Source organism: Strigops habroptila, chromosome 15 (genome assembly GCF_004027225.2).
Source record: "Strigops habroptila isolate Jane chromosome 15, bStrHab1.2.pri, whole genome shotgun sequence".
Taxonomy (NCBI): Eukaryota; Metazoa; Chordata; class Aves; order Psittaciformes; family Psittacidae; genus Strigops; species Strigops habroptila.
The window spans coordinates 4,335,555-4,349,648 of record NC_044291.2 but is presented as its reverse complement, the minus strand read 5'-3'; the positions used below and the strand labels follow the sequence as shown (position 1 = coordinate 4,349,648).

Here is a 14,094-nt window from a genome sequence, read left to right as displayed (position 1 = left end):
GGTACTACTGCACTCTACAGGCTGAAAACAGCGAATAGATAATTCAGGTTCTTTAATCGCAGTTTCTAAGCCAGGCTCATCTCTGTGGGGAGGGAGGCTGGCTCATGGCTCCTGGGGATTTGGGGCTGGTGGTCCTGCTTCCGCCCCATCCCAGAGCTCTCACAGAATGAACACAGCCATTTCCCACCCTGCTGGGATGAGCAGGAGGAACAGCAGCGGCTGGAACACTAACACACACACACAGACATGCCACCAACCCCGACTTAAGGACTCAGGTTACTCAGAGCTCAATGTTCCCGTTGTTTTTTGGTGCTAGGTGGGAATGTCTGCAGCCATACCAATGGTCTTGTGTGCACAATCCCAACTGAGCACTTCCTTACTTGTGCTACAGGCTCACTGCACAGATCCGTCTGGTGTGTCTTGTGTCCGAGAAGTTTATGGATGGTCTTCTCTTGCAGTGGCAACCCAGAATGTGCCAGCACTGCTGTTGAGTGGTCTGCTTTGATGAAGCCCTTTTCTGGAACTGCTGCTTCTGTGCATCCTTTTGGCCTTAGGTCTTAAAGCCTGGCTTCTCCTGCATCCATCATCGCAGTTGCAGCTGTATCTTTTTATAACAGGCCATGGCAGCTGTAGATTCTTCCTCGTGGCCCCCCATGTCTTCTCACCTAAAAGCTTCCTCCCTTTTGGAGTAATTCTTCTTGCTGGGAGTGTTTTTATGTCTCTGGGTTGAGTCATTTGTTTTGTGTTTGTGTTGTCTCAGTCTGCGTGTGTCAGAGTTGGAGCTTCTCAGCAGAGACATGGGACAGGAACAGGGCATGGACAGGAACAGTCCCCCGAACTTTAAAGTGGTCAAATGCAAAGGATGGAAAAGCTTGAGCTACTGGGACGCTTTCTGGGACAGAGGCAGAATATTTCTGCCTGGCTCGAGTGCGAAAAGGGCAGTGAAAGGTGCGCCCTGTACGCCCAATAAGAAGTTACCGTCCTGGGATGGTACAAACTGGGCTGGGAGCGCGGCCGTTGTTAGGAACACGATCGTTGCGGTGGTGCTGCCGCCCGCTGACGATCAGTTGGTGCCGCAGCCGATCCTCTCACTTTCCACAGGCGGAAGGGATGCCCAGGGGACCATCTGTCACTGTGCTACTGTTCAGCGCTCTGTCACCAGAAGCGTGCCTCTCATCCATACAGAGCCAGTAGACTACCCACCACCGCCAGCTCCCCAGTCTTGTCACCCGCTAAGTCCATTTATACTTTCGCACCAAGTGGAACCCTAGTCCTTCCTCTGTAGCGAGCGCTGGCACATAAACTGCCAGAGCGCCCGGTGTGTGCAGCCTAACCTTCGGCTGTGTCCAGCCAAGACACGATGAAAACACGGCTTCTAAAACCTCCAGGCACTGGAAGGACTGAGCTAAGGCGAAGCTGACCCTGGCCGCACCAAGGACAGCAGCAGGGCTTCGCTAACACACAGTGCCGCGCCCTCCCCGCCGCCGGCGCCGCGGACCCGCGGGCTCTAGGACCCGGGTCTCCGCGGCCTGCGCCCTGGTCCGCTGCCGAGGGCCCCGCGGTTGCCGGGGCGCCGCCGCAGCGGAGGGGGCGAAGGGGCGGGAGCTCCGCCGCGCACCCCCGGCCCGGTGCGTCAGCGGGGGAGCGCCGAAACCGACGGCAGCGTTGGGGGTGCCGCGGCGGGAGCGCGTCCCGATGCCCTTCTCAGGGGCGCCGGGCAGCTTCCCCGCCAGCTGCTGCTGGTGCCCGGCGCCTCTGGGAGTCCTCTGGTAACTACCCGGCTCGGCAGCGACCGAGAGGAGCGGGCGCTCGGCCGGCGGGGTGCCGCCGGGAACCACCGGGAGCGCGGGCGGGCCGCGGGCGTGGCGGGGCCGGGCGGCCCCTCGCTGGGCATCGGCGGGGCGGCGGGGCCGGAGCCGCGGCGGCCTGGCAGGGGCAGGCGAGGTGGACGTGCTGCTCCTGTGGCAGCGGCCTGCCCGACCTGATGGTGACCCTGCAGCATGACAAAACTGAGGAGAAGCCTCCAGGGATTTGCCTTGAATAAACCAGCAAACACGGTCTCTGAGGAACTCCTCGGAATGAGGTCTGGGTGAAGCTCCAACCCTCGATAAGGCTGCGTTTCCTTTTGTTGACACGTGTGTTCTGTATGTATTTAACTGCACTTATGTCTTTGTGTATACGTACGGGTCGGCACGTGCGTATTCTCAGTGACATAAGAAAGTCTTGCCCATGGGAAAAGAAATTCTGCTCCTTTGACTTAAAAACCGCTCAAAACTGTACCAAGAACTGTACAGTTGAATCGTTCCCTTGGGAAATTCCTAGTTTTTAAAAAGTAAGGAGTTCTGCTGCTTTCTTAAAAATCTGTATTTTCTTCCTTCATCCACTGTTTTGATGAGCTGTTTTAATTACTGAGAATGATTGTTTTAATGGAAATGGCTCAACCAGTTACCTGCAGAAGTAGCAGGTAGTTCAGCCAATCTTGTAAAGTTCCCAGTGCACTTTAGAAGATAATTTCTTTACCTATGTAATATCCCTTATTTTTTTCCCCCAGAAGAAATACAGTTTAATGGTCATGTGGGGTTTTTCCTAAGTTACTCATTTTGTACATGAGCCTTCTTAAAAATATTCATTGAACTTTCATCCCCATGTTGGAGTTGCCTTTGGTTGTTGTTGTTTTTTTCCTAACAGCTAGCATTCTGGTTTGGGATTTATTGACTTTACTGATTTAGATTTTCACCCCTCTTTGCATCAGCTGTGTCATTGCAAGAACTTTCCCCCCATTTCTAGTAAGCCAGAACTGTCACTCATGTACCAAATTCTCCACTGAAGTTCTACCTGTCTGCTTGGTGTCAAACGTGATGCTGGCTGCACTTAAAAGAATGCGATTGTAGTGCTTCTAGTTTCAGTACAATTCCATTGCTTTCCATCTGGCAGGCAAGTCACCACGTGAGCCTGTGATTTTAGTTGCAGTGTGCAAATGGAAGTTATTCTGGTGTGACATCTTGAGAGTAGTATTCCACAGCAAATCCGACTGACCTACCTGCTTGGCTCTTTTGGAACCGCCTAGTTTCAGCTACTTGCAGGCAGACAGAACAGGTTTACTTTCCCCAGCAAACTCCCTGCAGATGGCTGAAATGATGTTCTGCCTTTACAATCCATTAAATAATCAGTGTGCTGCAGGCTAGTAAGAAGTAGCTGAGGGGCTGCTCCTTCTGGGGCTCTTGCCTTGCTAGTGCTGTAGGTTTTTCTGGAAATCTTTAAACATAAACTATTTTCCTACTTCCTCTGTGCCAATCATTGTAATTTTAAAGGTCTTGGTCCATTTTTTTACCAAGTAAATATATATATTTATATATAGCTAGTTTGAGAGCTTACATGAAGTACGTTGTCATCATTCTGCATGGTTGTTTTGCAAGCAGGCTGCACTTTGGCCTTGTGAAAGCCTTCAGAGATGGCCTGTATGCTACCCTGAGTGTAGAATCTCAAACTTACCCAGGCAGTAGCCAACCTATGCCACATGGGTATCAAGAAATACATTATGTTGGGTTTTCTTCTTTTGGGGGAAGTATAGAACAGCAGTAACTAGAAATAAAGTTAAGGAGATTTACTATTTGTGTCTCTGCCAGCCTCTAGCTGCAGAGACATGCTGTATCCTGCAACAGGGTACTGGAAACATCTCATTGCTAAAAGCTGCCAACAGGAATCCCAGATTTTAGCTAGACAGCATCCAAGCCAATGCATTTGCAGAATACCTCTTTAGCCGCTCTATTTTCTTATTAATTTGCTATGACCTTTCTCATTTTCATCTTTGTGTGCTTATTGTTTGAGAAAATGGGGAAAGAACTGCAGACAGTATGTTGTAAAGGGAGGTAGTCCTTTGTGTAAAGAATTTTATGGGTTTTATGGTGTTCAAGATTTATTGCAGCACTGAAATGATATTGCTTCAGAAATGCCTTTTTTTTTTTTTTTCCCAACATTTTAAAACCCCCAGCGTTCAAATTTCAATTGTTGTGGCCATTTTCATGCAGAGGCTTTGTGCTTGCATTCCACCCTGTGTGGAATTTTAGCAGCTGTTAGACTTGTACGGCCTAAGACCAGCCCAGAACTTTTTTGGGATTTCTATTTCAGGAGGTGTAGTTAGAAAGAAATTGGCTGAGAAAAAGCTGTTGTTGCAATTGGGAGGATCTGTGCAGAAGCAGGCTGTTTCTTTGCTGTTTGAAGGAGTGGTTGTGTTTTAAAAGTTGGTATTCTCCAGGGTGACAAAGGGGCACCACAGAGCCAGTTTGGTTTGAAGGAGTGAGTGTATTCATATTAACTCTGTTTTATACCTAGTGCATGGAAGGGAGGGGGAATGGGGTAAATGACAACTGCATTAAAGTGGAAATTAAGTGGAAGGTTCTTTCTGTTTAATTATTTCCGTGGAACTAGGTTCTTCTGAAGGAACCAGAGAAATGAGGCCGCATTTTTGGCAGTCTTGTAAAGCAATCCAGATATTTAGAAAGAGGGAAAGTTATGATTCAGTGCAAACTACTGAGTAGGAGTTATTATTGGTATTTCTTTCAATAAAGAGTTTTGTTTTTTTAGTATGGAAGTTCCTTTGAAGTTATTTTACTGGGTTTGCATACTTAAGTCTGTTATGGTATTTCTTGATACATAAGCAGTCAGCTTTGAGTTTATGCTGTTAACTAGTTGAAATGTAGTTTCAAGTGGCACAGGGTTGGATTTGTGTTTGGACAATGAAGTTATGATTATTTCTAGATAGAACTATGGAATGCTACAGTTACCTGTATGAGGGAAAAGGCAGTATGCAGGAGAAAGCATTAAGAGATGTTACTCCAAGAATGCCCCATGCATGGAATTCTCACTGTATTAGTTTTTGATGAGAGGCTGCAGATGCTGGGTGTATGGGTACAAATGAGCAGCTGTGGGCCATCTAAGTGGTCCTGTGTGTTGATGTGAGATTCAGAGTTAATAGCATAGTGGGTTCCAGATGCATTTTATCACTATTCATGCTTGCACTTTGCTCAAATCAATCTATAATTATACTCACAGTCCAACTGTATCCTGTTAGTTCCCTGGCTAACCAAAAAGAGTCTCTCCCTACTATTTATTAAGACTTAAGACTTTTTAATTTTAACCTCAAGTTACTTAATTGAGCAGCTGCTAAGTTTGACTCCTCAAACACCATAGCAGAATTGACAGCAAAGGGTGATACTGTGACATAGAATCATAGAGGAGTTAAGTAACTAGTGGAAGGTGCAGACTCACTTAAACAGAATTGCTGTCAGAGGCTGCACTGTGAAGCTATCCCAGGTGTCAGTATGTTGTAAACTTTGCTTATCCAAGATCCAAATGGGTCTTAACTCTAATAAGCTCTAGGTTCTACATTGTCTGAATTCTTTAAGGCAAGGCTATTGCTTAACAGAATTCCTCAGCAGTACATCACCAGCTTGAGTCCAGCTGGGATCAGCATTAATTCAAAATTACTCTTTGGTAGCTTCTACTGCATAATGGATGTCCTTTGCCCTCTTGTGTCACTCCCCATTGAATTGAATTGTCTTTTAACACTAGGGAAGCTTTTCATGAAATTCAAACCCCAAAGTAGAGTGTTAGTATATTACCTGACGTTACTATTTTGTAATAATTGCTGTAAAGAAAGATAAGATTATATATCCAATCACATCATTCAGTAAGCCATTACAGTTTACTACATAGGTGGCTGCAGTATTTAGTAATACACAGTATCGCAATACAGTTCATTACAAGACATAAAAGCAATTGAAATTACTGAAGAAATTTGTCTAACGAGCAGTCATCTAACGTATGGTTAGCCCAGGTAGAAGTTGTTGCTCTACCAAAACATTATAGAATCATAGAATCACAGACTGGTTTGGGTTAGAAGGGACCCTAAAGCCCATCTAGTTCCAATCCCCTGCCACGGGCAGGGACACCTTCCACTAGAGCAGGTTGCTCCAAGCCCCTGTGTCCAACCTGGCCTTGAACACTGCCAGGGATGGGGCAGCCACAGCTTGTCTGGGCATCCTGTTTTAGTGCCTCACCACCCTCACAGAGGAGCTATCCATTGGTTCATCTTTAGCCATAGTACTTGACTGTAATACTGGCTTCAACTCCTACTGGAAAGTTTTAAAGTAAGTCCTCACATAGTCAAAGTACTTTCAGTGACTGGGCTGTGGTTTGATTCCCAAAGTGGGGGTTCAAACCCTACTCCAGGGTTTATGTCTCATGGCAAGCATGGACTATGTTTTACTTTCTGAAGAGGTAGAGAACAATAGTGTGTACCTATGTAAAAGGAGAAAACAGAGGGCAGAGCTTGACACGCTTGCAGGTGCTGCTGGTTGAAGGTTCTGTGTTGAAGTCACACAGGTGGAGATGGTCTAAAGCCCAGGTGTGATGAAGTGGGCTGGTGCCGGCTCGCAGGCCAAGACCCTTGCCGTGTGCTGCCTGACATGTCTACTTTGTTAGAGCAGGAATACTGAGCTGAGCTCTCATCCCTTCCTCGGTGAGGTTTCACCCTCCTGGCCAGCTGCGATTGAACATGGCAGAGCCCATCAGTCTGTGAGGTGACTGCAGCTGAACATGGCAGAGCCCATCAGTCTGTGAGGTGACTGCGATTGAACATGGCAGAGCCCGTCCCTCTGCGAGGTGACTGCGCTTCTAACGGCTCTGGGCTGTGGGGGAGCAGGTTGAGAGTACATTCTACGAGCCTTTACTGGCGCAGCAGCATTAAGCCTGGCTCCCAGAGCAGATCAGAGCCCGCAGACGGACCGAGAGCTGGCGAAGGGGTTCGCTCCCGGGACTACAGCTCCCGGCGGGCGCTGCCGCGGCGGCGCATGAGTGGCTGACGGGCCGGGGCGGGTGCGCGGCGGCCGTGTGGCGGGATGTGCGCTCGGAGCTCCCGCCGCTGCTCCCGCGCGGGCCGAAGCCGCGTAGAGCGACGCTGGAAGGGTGAGGCCTGCGGCTGGGCGCCCGCATGGAGCTGAGCGGCGCAGAGGCGGCCTCCACGCGGTTCCTCGGCCTCACTCAGCGGTAACCGGAGCCGGGGGTGGAGGTCGGGGCCCGAGCTCGGTTGGGGCGCGGCGCGATGCGGTGCGGGCCCGCGCTGCCGGTGGCGGAAAGGCGGCGCTGGGCCGGTGGCGCTGAGGCAGCGGAGCAGCGGGAGCCGCGGCTCCCCTCGGGGGCTGCCGCAGGTGGCGTGGGCGGGGCCAGACGGGCGCCCTCAGGAGCTCGTTCGGCGCTAGCGGTGCTGCAGGGAGGGGAGCGGCGGTGCTCTCATGGCTCATACCCGCGCCTGTGACAGTCACAGCATGGTTCGGGTTGGAAGGGACCTTAAAGCTCCTCCAGCTCCAACCCCCTGCCACGGGCAGGGACACCTTCCACTAGAACAGGTTGCTCCAAGCCCCTGTGTCCAACCTGGCCTTGAACACTGCCAGGGATGGGGCAGCCACAGCTTCTCTGGGCACCCTGTGCCAGCACCTCAGCACCCTCACAGGGAAGAGCTTCTAATATCTAACCTAAATCTACCTTCTGTCAGCTTGAATCCATTCCCCCTTGTCCTGCCACTACATAAATAAAGGTTTATCTGTATTAAAACACTTTGCAATATAAGTAAATCTTAAATTATTATGCCAAAATTCTTCGAGCCACTGGTAACCCTAAATATTTCCATGCTCGTAATTCCTCTTAATAGGATGAACACTGTTTTAAAACTGGCATAACTGGAGCAACAGTGTTTTTGTGATGTAGATCAGGTTGGGACTGAGGAAGGATGTAATCCAGTGAAGAAAATAAGGAAAGTTAATAAATTACAGCGTATTTCTTTACATTAGATGATGTGATATGTCAGAGAATTGATTGAGTACAACTCTTGGTGGTAACAGAACAGAGAGCCAAAGAGATGTGCAGGCTAGAATTCATTGGGGAATTGTGCACTTATGCAAATAGCCTGATAATGTAAATCGTACCTATACATAAATAGATACTAAGATGCTTAACTTTCATGAGATTGTCTGTGTAGCATTTACGCTGCTGTGAGATTTTGCTTTAAGTGCTTGATATGAAGCAGATGACAAGTGCAATACAAAGTAGAAGTGTAACATGAAGTAGTTAGGTTGAGAAGCAGCAGAGGTGAGCTATTCTGATTTTTAAGAGGACTGCTAGTGTATTTGAAAGTTAGATGTGTTTTAGGTACTTTGAATTGGGACACAAATGGATAAGAATATTAATATTAAACTGCTATGGTTTTAATCAACATTTTCTTTTTAAACAGCAAGAGTGGTGTTGGAAAAATACTAATGGCTGTCATGTCATGTTCTCCTTTAATTTGGTAGCCCATATTATGTTACATTATTGTATTCATATGTTGTACACCTATATCTTAGTTATACAATGTTTGGTTTTGAATACTCTCTTCAGATTTTATTTTTTAAAGCTTTTTGTTAGCTACTGACTTTGTTATCCCTGCAGCATTAATATACTCAGATCTCAGTATGCTTTTCCTGATGGAGTTTGACTTTCAGCTGAAATGTCACCAAATGAAAGTATAGGACTTAGTTTGTGTGTATGCGGATAGCTTAAAATGCCTTTGGAACTCCCTGGGTTTATCACGCGGGTGTTTCCTGAGATGGCATTTTCCTCTGGTTTCATGCATTTTGAGGTTAGTTTTTCCACAAGGCTGAAAGTAGTTCAGTTTTCTAAACCACAGCTTGCTTTTTCTCCTGCTTTGTGGAGCTATCACATGACTGATTAAAGTCTCTAAAAATTATCCAGGCAGAGATGGTTCTGTTCAAAGCACAGTAGGCCAGATGCTCTTTGTGGTGACTTTCTAACTTGTTCTATATTTGTGTTTGGGGTTGTCCAGATACAAACACACAAAACAGTGACCTGTCTTTCCCAAGGCTTGAGATTTGTTGTGCTAGTGACTGTTGTTGGATCTTTTTGGTTTTTTTCTTCCATACTCCCTGAATTGTCATCTTACATACATTTCTTCGTTTGATCAAAGGCTGAATTTCAGAGATCAGCAACTGCAAAATCTCCCCTGACTGCTGTTTCCATAACATTCTGCCACCAGTACTGAGGGTGACAAGTGTTCATTGATTCAGATTGCTTTTACAGTGGTTTCTAAGGTAACTAGCACACCTAGCCACAAAAGTGAGTTTTGTAGAGCAAAAGTAGCACACAGAAGAAATGCTGGCACTACCACGATTACCTTATTTTCCTGTAAGAGTTCAAAACCAATAGAAAACCTACAGTGCCACAACTGTGCAACACCGTGGCATTGTTACATGGCAATGTTCACTCAAAGGTCCAACAGTAGCAGTGGTTGGTGTGTATAAGTATTGGACATGAAGTCCTCATGGTGTGTGATCGCTTAAGATTTGAACCTGCTTCTGGATGCTCAGACTTCCTGACTTCAGAACAGTTTTTTCTGTTGGTCTCTCTTAAGATTGTTCCATCCAATTGATAAGGCTCTGAAAATTCTGTGTCACAAATGTGAAAAGATAGATAGAGATGTGCTGCCACACACTTTGAAAATTCCATCTTTGGGGCATGCTTTTTTTCAGGGAGCAACCTGAAGTAGCCTTACTCATGGGAACTGACTGGTCATTTTTAATTTATGTATCTCTAAGTTTTTAATACTGTTTCTCTTCTCATTTTGTTTCTGTTAAATTGTTTATGTTAAATTTGCATCTGAATCTTTATTTAGCCTCTAGTTGTAACATATATATGCCCATTGCAAAGGCAGGAGGCTTAGTGTTTACAGTTAGAGGAGGTGTTTGCTATCTGTTTTGACCTCATTAAGTGATGTGCTTAATGTGATGTGAAGGTATGAGATTATATGTGATAATGCATGTAGATCTTGAACTTCACATGAAATGCTTTTCTTGCCTTATGCTTTTGAATTAAAGTAGTTGTGTAGTTTATCTTTATGTGTAGTCCAAAAAAAGCATCTGAAAAAACCAGTAGCAAGCTACTAAGCATGGGGATATTGAGCATAGTGCAGTTGTCCTGTTTGAGGCATTAAGTTTATTACAGGTTCTGCTTCCCTTAGATTAAATGCAGATTTCAAATGTGGTTATAAGCCACCATCTGCTTTGGAACTCTGATCAAATTATGACTAAATATTTAATTTAATCTTGGCTTTTTCCTCCAGTCAGGACAGACATTTCTTTTCCTTTGGGGATAATATGAAAGCCAGACTGCAATGGCTGCTGGAGGTTGTGCACATTGTAAGGAGTGTTCCCTGCAGTAATGAGTTTATGCACTGCAAACCTTGTTCTGCAGGAATGATATTTGTTAATGGCAGGGTATAGCATTGCAGGAGATGGAAGGCGAGTTGCTTGTGTACACTGATGAAGTGTTTCTATTCCAGCTCTGTCTCTGAAGATCTGGGTTGCAGACGTGGAGAGTTTAGCAGAAAGCATTACGGATCTGTGGAGCTTGTAAGTTTATACAGCCGGTCCTTTGATTTTAGCAGCTTATAATGCAGAGCTCAAATCCTTTTCATTTCCAGGTAAAAAAATTGGATCTAGTTTAGAAAAATGTGCTTTCTAAGCTGGACTTGAAAGTTAGAGGGTAATAAAAAGAAGCTTCAGTATAGATATATTGACCTGCGCTAGGAAATCTTTTTACTGCCTTGTTCATGAATATTTCATCATAATGGGACAGGAAGCATTATATAAATATTATGTTTACCTCCAGATTGAGCTTTTTTCCTCTTACGAGCTGAAGATGGCAAAATATTAGGCTAGTATTTGATGAAGTACGTGCAATTACATGGGTTAAAAACGGTGTGCGTGCTTGTGTGTGTACTTATGTATGTATGTGGTTTTATGCGTATGTGCCTCAGAATAGTGGGAGAAGGTTTAAAATTAAAAGGAACTAGTCGGAATAAGGATATGGAAAGCTGTTCCCTAGAATCTATCACTTATTCGGCATTTTCTTCAAATTTAAAGATGAAGTTGGCCTTTCATTTTTTTCGTATCTAAATTTCTTCTCTACTGTGAAAGCAGCAGTATATCAACAGTTAAAATAATGTCACTCTAATGAAGTTAGACAAGGCTCTAATGAAATTACATAAACTTACTGCAGGAAAACAGAATTGGGGAGGGGTAAAGAAGCTAAACTCCAGCTGTCTTACCTGATTAGAGTTATAATTGAGCCATGCCAAATCTGTAGTCAAATTGGTAATAGCAGTGCCGATCCCTTCTCTGTGGGTAGTCATCTGGTGGTTGGGAGAAGAAGAAACTGTGGTAAGCTTTGACTGCTGATCATATGGCTATTTTTGGAACTAGAACCTCTGTCTTAAACTCTCTTACAGCTTATATCTAGCGATGCTGATGGAGCCATTCAAAGAGCTGGACGGTTCCGTGTGGAAAATGGCTCCTCTGGTGAGGTAAGTGGCTAAAGATACTTACAGAAAGCTGAAAAAATGATTCAGTTTCAGCATTTGATCTAACAGTCTCCCAATTCCATTTCAGAATACAGACTACACTCCCGGCACATGGCACAGAACGGACGTGCATTTGGAAAACCCAGAGTATCATACAAGATGGTATTTCAAATATTTTTTAGGGAAAGGTAATGATCGTTTTGTGAATGGATTGAAGTTTTGATCAATGAAAATGCAGTGTAGCTTTGAACTGCTATTACTTAAATATGGGAAAAAAGTATAGTATTAAATTAGTATCCATTTTCCATGCTGTACAGAAAACAAGTTCTTGTTTCATATATTTTTAACATGAAGACAGAGGGTTTCTGTAAGTGGCAGAATCCCTGCTACCAAAAAGGGATGTTTTGAAACCCTTGGCCTTTAAAGCTGTACCTTTCTCTTGGGGTTTTTATACATCCCTGTATAAATACATAGCTATTTAGGTAGATTTTTACATCTGAATGCATATATTTACACATCTATACCTGTGTGTCTGTGTGCGAGCGGGTGTGTGTGTATTCTTTATGGTTGATAATGCTTCTTGGTTTTCCCTAACAGTTCATCAAAATTACATAGGTACTGATGCAGAGAAGAACCCTTTCTTTCTGTCTGTTGTACTGTCTGACCAAAATAATCAGCGTGTTCCTCAATACCATGCAATACTTTGGAGAAAAACTGTGAGAAACCAATATTTAACTGTTGCTCTGGCTTTATATTGGTTTGCTTGTTCGTTTTGGATACATTTATCATGCCCTTTTTGCTTTCTTCAGAATTCCAGTATTTATGACATATTTTTCATTTTATACAATAAGAACACATAATTCTACCATAGTAGATAAAACTAAACCAGTCTTGTAGATAACATTGTACTAAAATTTCTGACAGAAATCTCTAATGCCAGATATTTTTCAATTGTTCTTACCTTCAATTCTGTTATTCTTGGAAATGTTGCCTAAATTGTTCTTGATTATGTCCTATGATCAATTTAGGCTGTGACTTTATAGTGCTTTTCTTATGCAATGTTAAGCAAGTAGGCAGGTGTAATACTGGATTCAGTAGTACTGTTTAATGTATTTTTTTTTTTCCTCTTAACATTCCATAAGAGCCTTTTATCCAAGCAATTGATTTTAAAATTACGCTGTATGCATGCATGGTTCATAGTCTGTAATGTTTTCTAGTTTCAGCAGTCCTTATACTTAGTTTTGACTACGTTAGCATGTGGTAAAAAGTAATTTTGCGCAGTCCATGGCTTTTTACATTCAGTTTGTGGTTTTTTGTTCGCTTGTTTTTCCAAGCTAGTGGAAAATGTGGCTAAGTAAAACTAGCACAGTTTTGGTGTTTCTTTTACTTGTTTTTATTAATATTCCTATTTGAATATACAGAACAATTCAGTATGTCCTGTAGTAGCTCCTAGCTTTTTTTTTTCTTTATAGGGTACTCAGAAAATATGTCTCCCATATAGTCCCACAAAAACATTATCAGTGAAATCTATATTAAGGTATGTATTTACAAATAATCAGTTAAGCTATTTGTCTGTATGCCTTTTCCTATAGTTCAGAGCTTGTGTTGCATGGTTTTCGTGATAGATTTATAAAATCAGTAAAAACAGGCTTACAAATCTTAGTCATTAAGGCAGCAAAAAGTGGTTTTAAAGCCTGTTCTGGAACAAATGAAGTGACAACTTAAAACAGAGAAGAATTCTTAGCACTTTTTCTTCAGCAGAGGGATTATTTTCAAGTTAACTGGAAATCAGGTGCTAAGTGGAACTGCAGTGGTTGTGAGGAAATACCTTTTTAAATTAGACAATAAACAGACATAAGGAACAGCAGATTTTGACTAGAGAGGTGGGGGTTGTGTGACCCCAGCAGGAGGAAGCAAACGGGAAAAAAAGAATAAATATTTCTTCAGTTGATTTTTCTCCATGTAAGTCTTGCTATGGGTGTGTTGTACACAGTGAAACCAAGAAAATTCCTTCTCCCAGTCACAGTGTGTATGGGCATGCTTGTGGTCTGTCCTGCCTCTTTTGTGGCAGAAGAGAATATAAAGTGAGCAAGCCTGACACCAGTAAGAGAGGCTCTTTGAACAATTCCTTTTGTAACCAATTCTAACTGCAACCAGTGAGTGGTTTAATTTTGATACATATATGTGCCCTTCTCTAAAGCAGTATTTCATTTGCATTTCAGTGCTATGAGTCTTGACAAATTTGAGAAGAGCCCAAGGGAAATCTTTCATCCTGAGATACAAAAGGTAGGAGGTAACTTCCTTTTTTTTTTTTTTTTGGGTGGTTTTTTTCTTAATTATTTTCAGGAAAAATAAGTCATTAACTATAAATGCTACTGGTTTGTTTCAGTAGCAGGATGAGAGCGATGAGTCAGGTTACATGGTATTATGAAGTTAACTGTTTTATCAGCTGAACTAGCTGCTTCAAAACAAAACTTAAGTATACAAGGATGTTACTTTTTTATTTGTGTTATCTTTAATACCAGTGTGCTAAAGGTATTGTTTTTTTTTTTACAGGATTTACTGGTTCTTGAAGAGCAAGAGGTAAATGTAAACTTACCACTTGTAGCTCACGACCTATTTAATGAGTACAGCTTTCTGTATGAACTATTTGCACTGACGTGCTTGTGACACCTTAGAAATCA

The 14,094-nt window shown here is 43.6% G+C and overlaps 1 protein-coding gene across 11 annotated transcripts in view; it reads left to right on the top strand.

The window, feature by feature from the left end:
* The window catches only part of GARNL3 (GTPase activating Rap/RanGAP domain like 3), a 38,066-nt gene that overhangs the window by 6,209 nt on the left and 17,763 nt on the right, over window positions 1-14,094 (top strand). For 2 of the 11 annotated variants that reach the window (XM_030506773.1, XM_030506764.1), the window contains exons 1-8: window positions 1,585-1,769; window positions 10,391-10,460; window positions 11,339-11,413; window positions 11,499-11,598; window positions 12,008-12,126; window positions 12,883-12,947; window positions 13,633-13,696; window positions 13,967-13,993. In XM_030506773.1, coding sequence (XP_030362633.1) covers window positions 1,696-1,769; window positions 10,391-10,460; window positions 11,339-11,413; window positions 11,499-11,598; window positions 12,008-12,126; window positions 12,883-12,947; window positions 13,633-13,696; window positions 13,967-13,993 — 594 coding nt within the window. In that variant the 5' untranslated portion in view covers window positions 1,585-1,695. Of the gene's footprint in view, window positions 1-1,584; window positions 1,770-1,887; window positions 2,084-5,947; window positions 5,967-6,468; window positions 6,623-6,863; window positions 7,048-10,390; window positions 10,461-11,338; window positions 11,414-11,498; window positions 11,599-12,007; window positions 12,127-12,882; window positions 12,948-13,632; window positions 13,697-13,966; window positions 13,994-14,094 lie in introns of those variants that run through there. The other 9 variants (XM_030506765.1, XM_030506763.1, XM_030506762.1 and 6 more) reach the window with 9 other exon arrangements.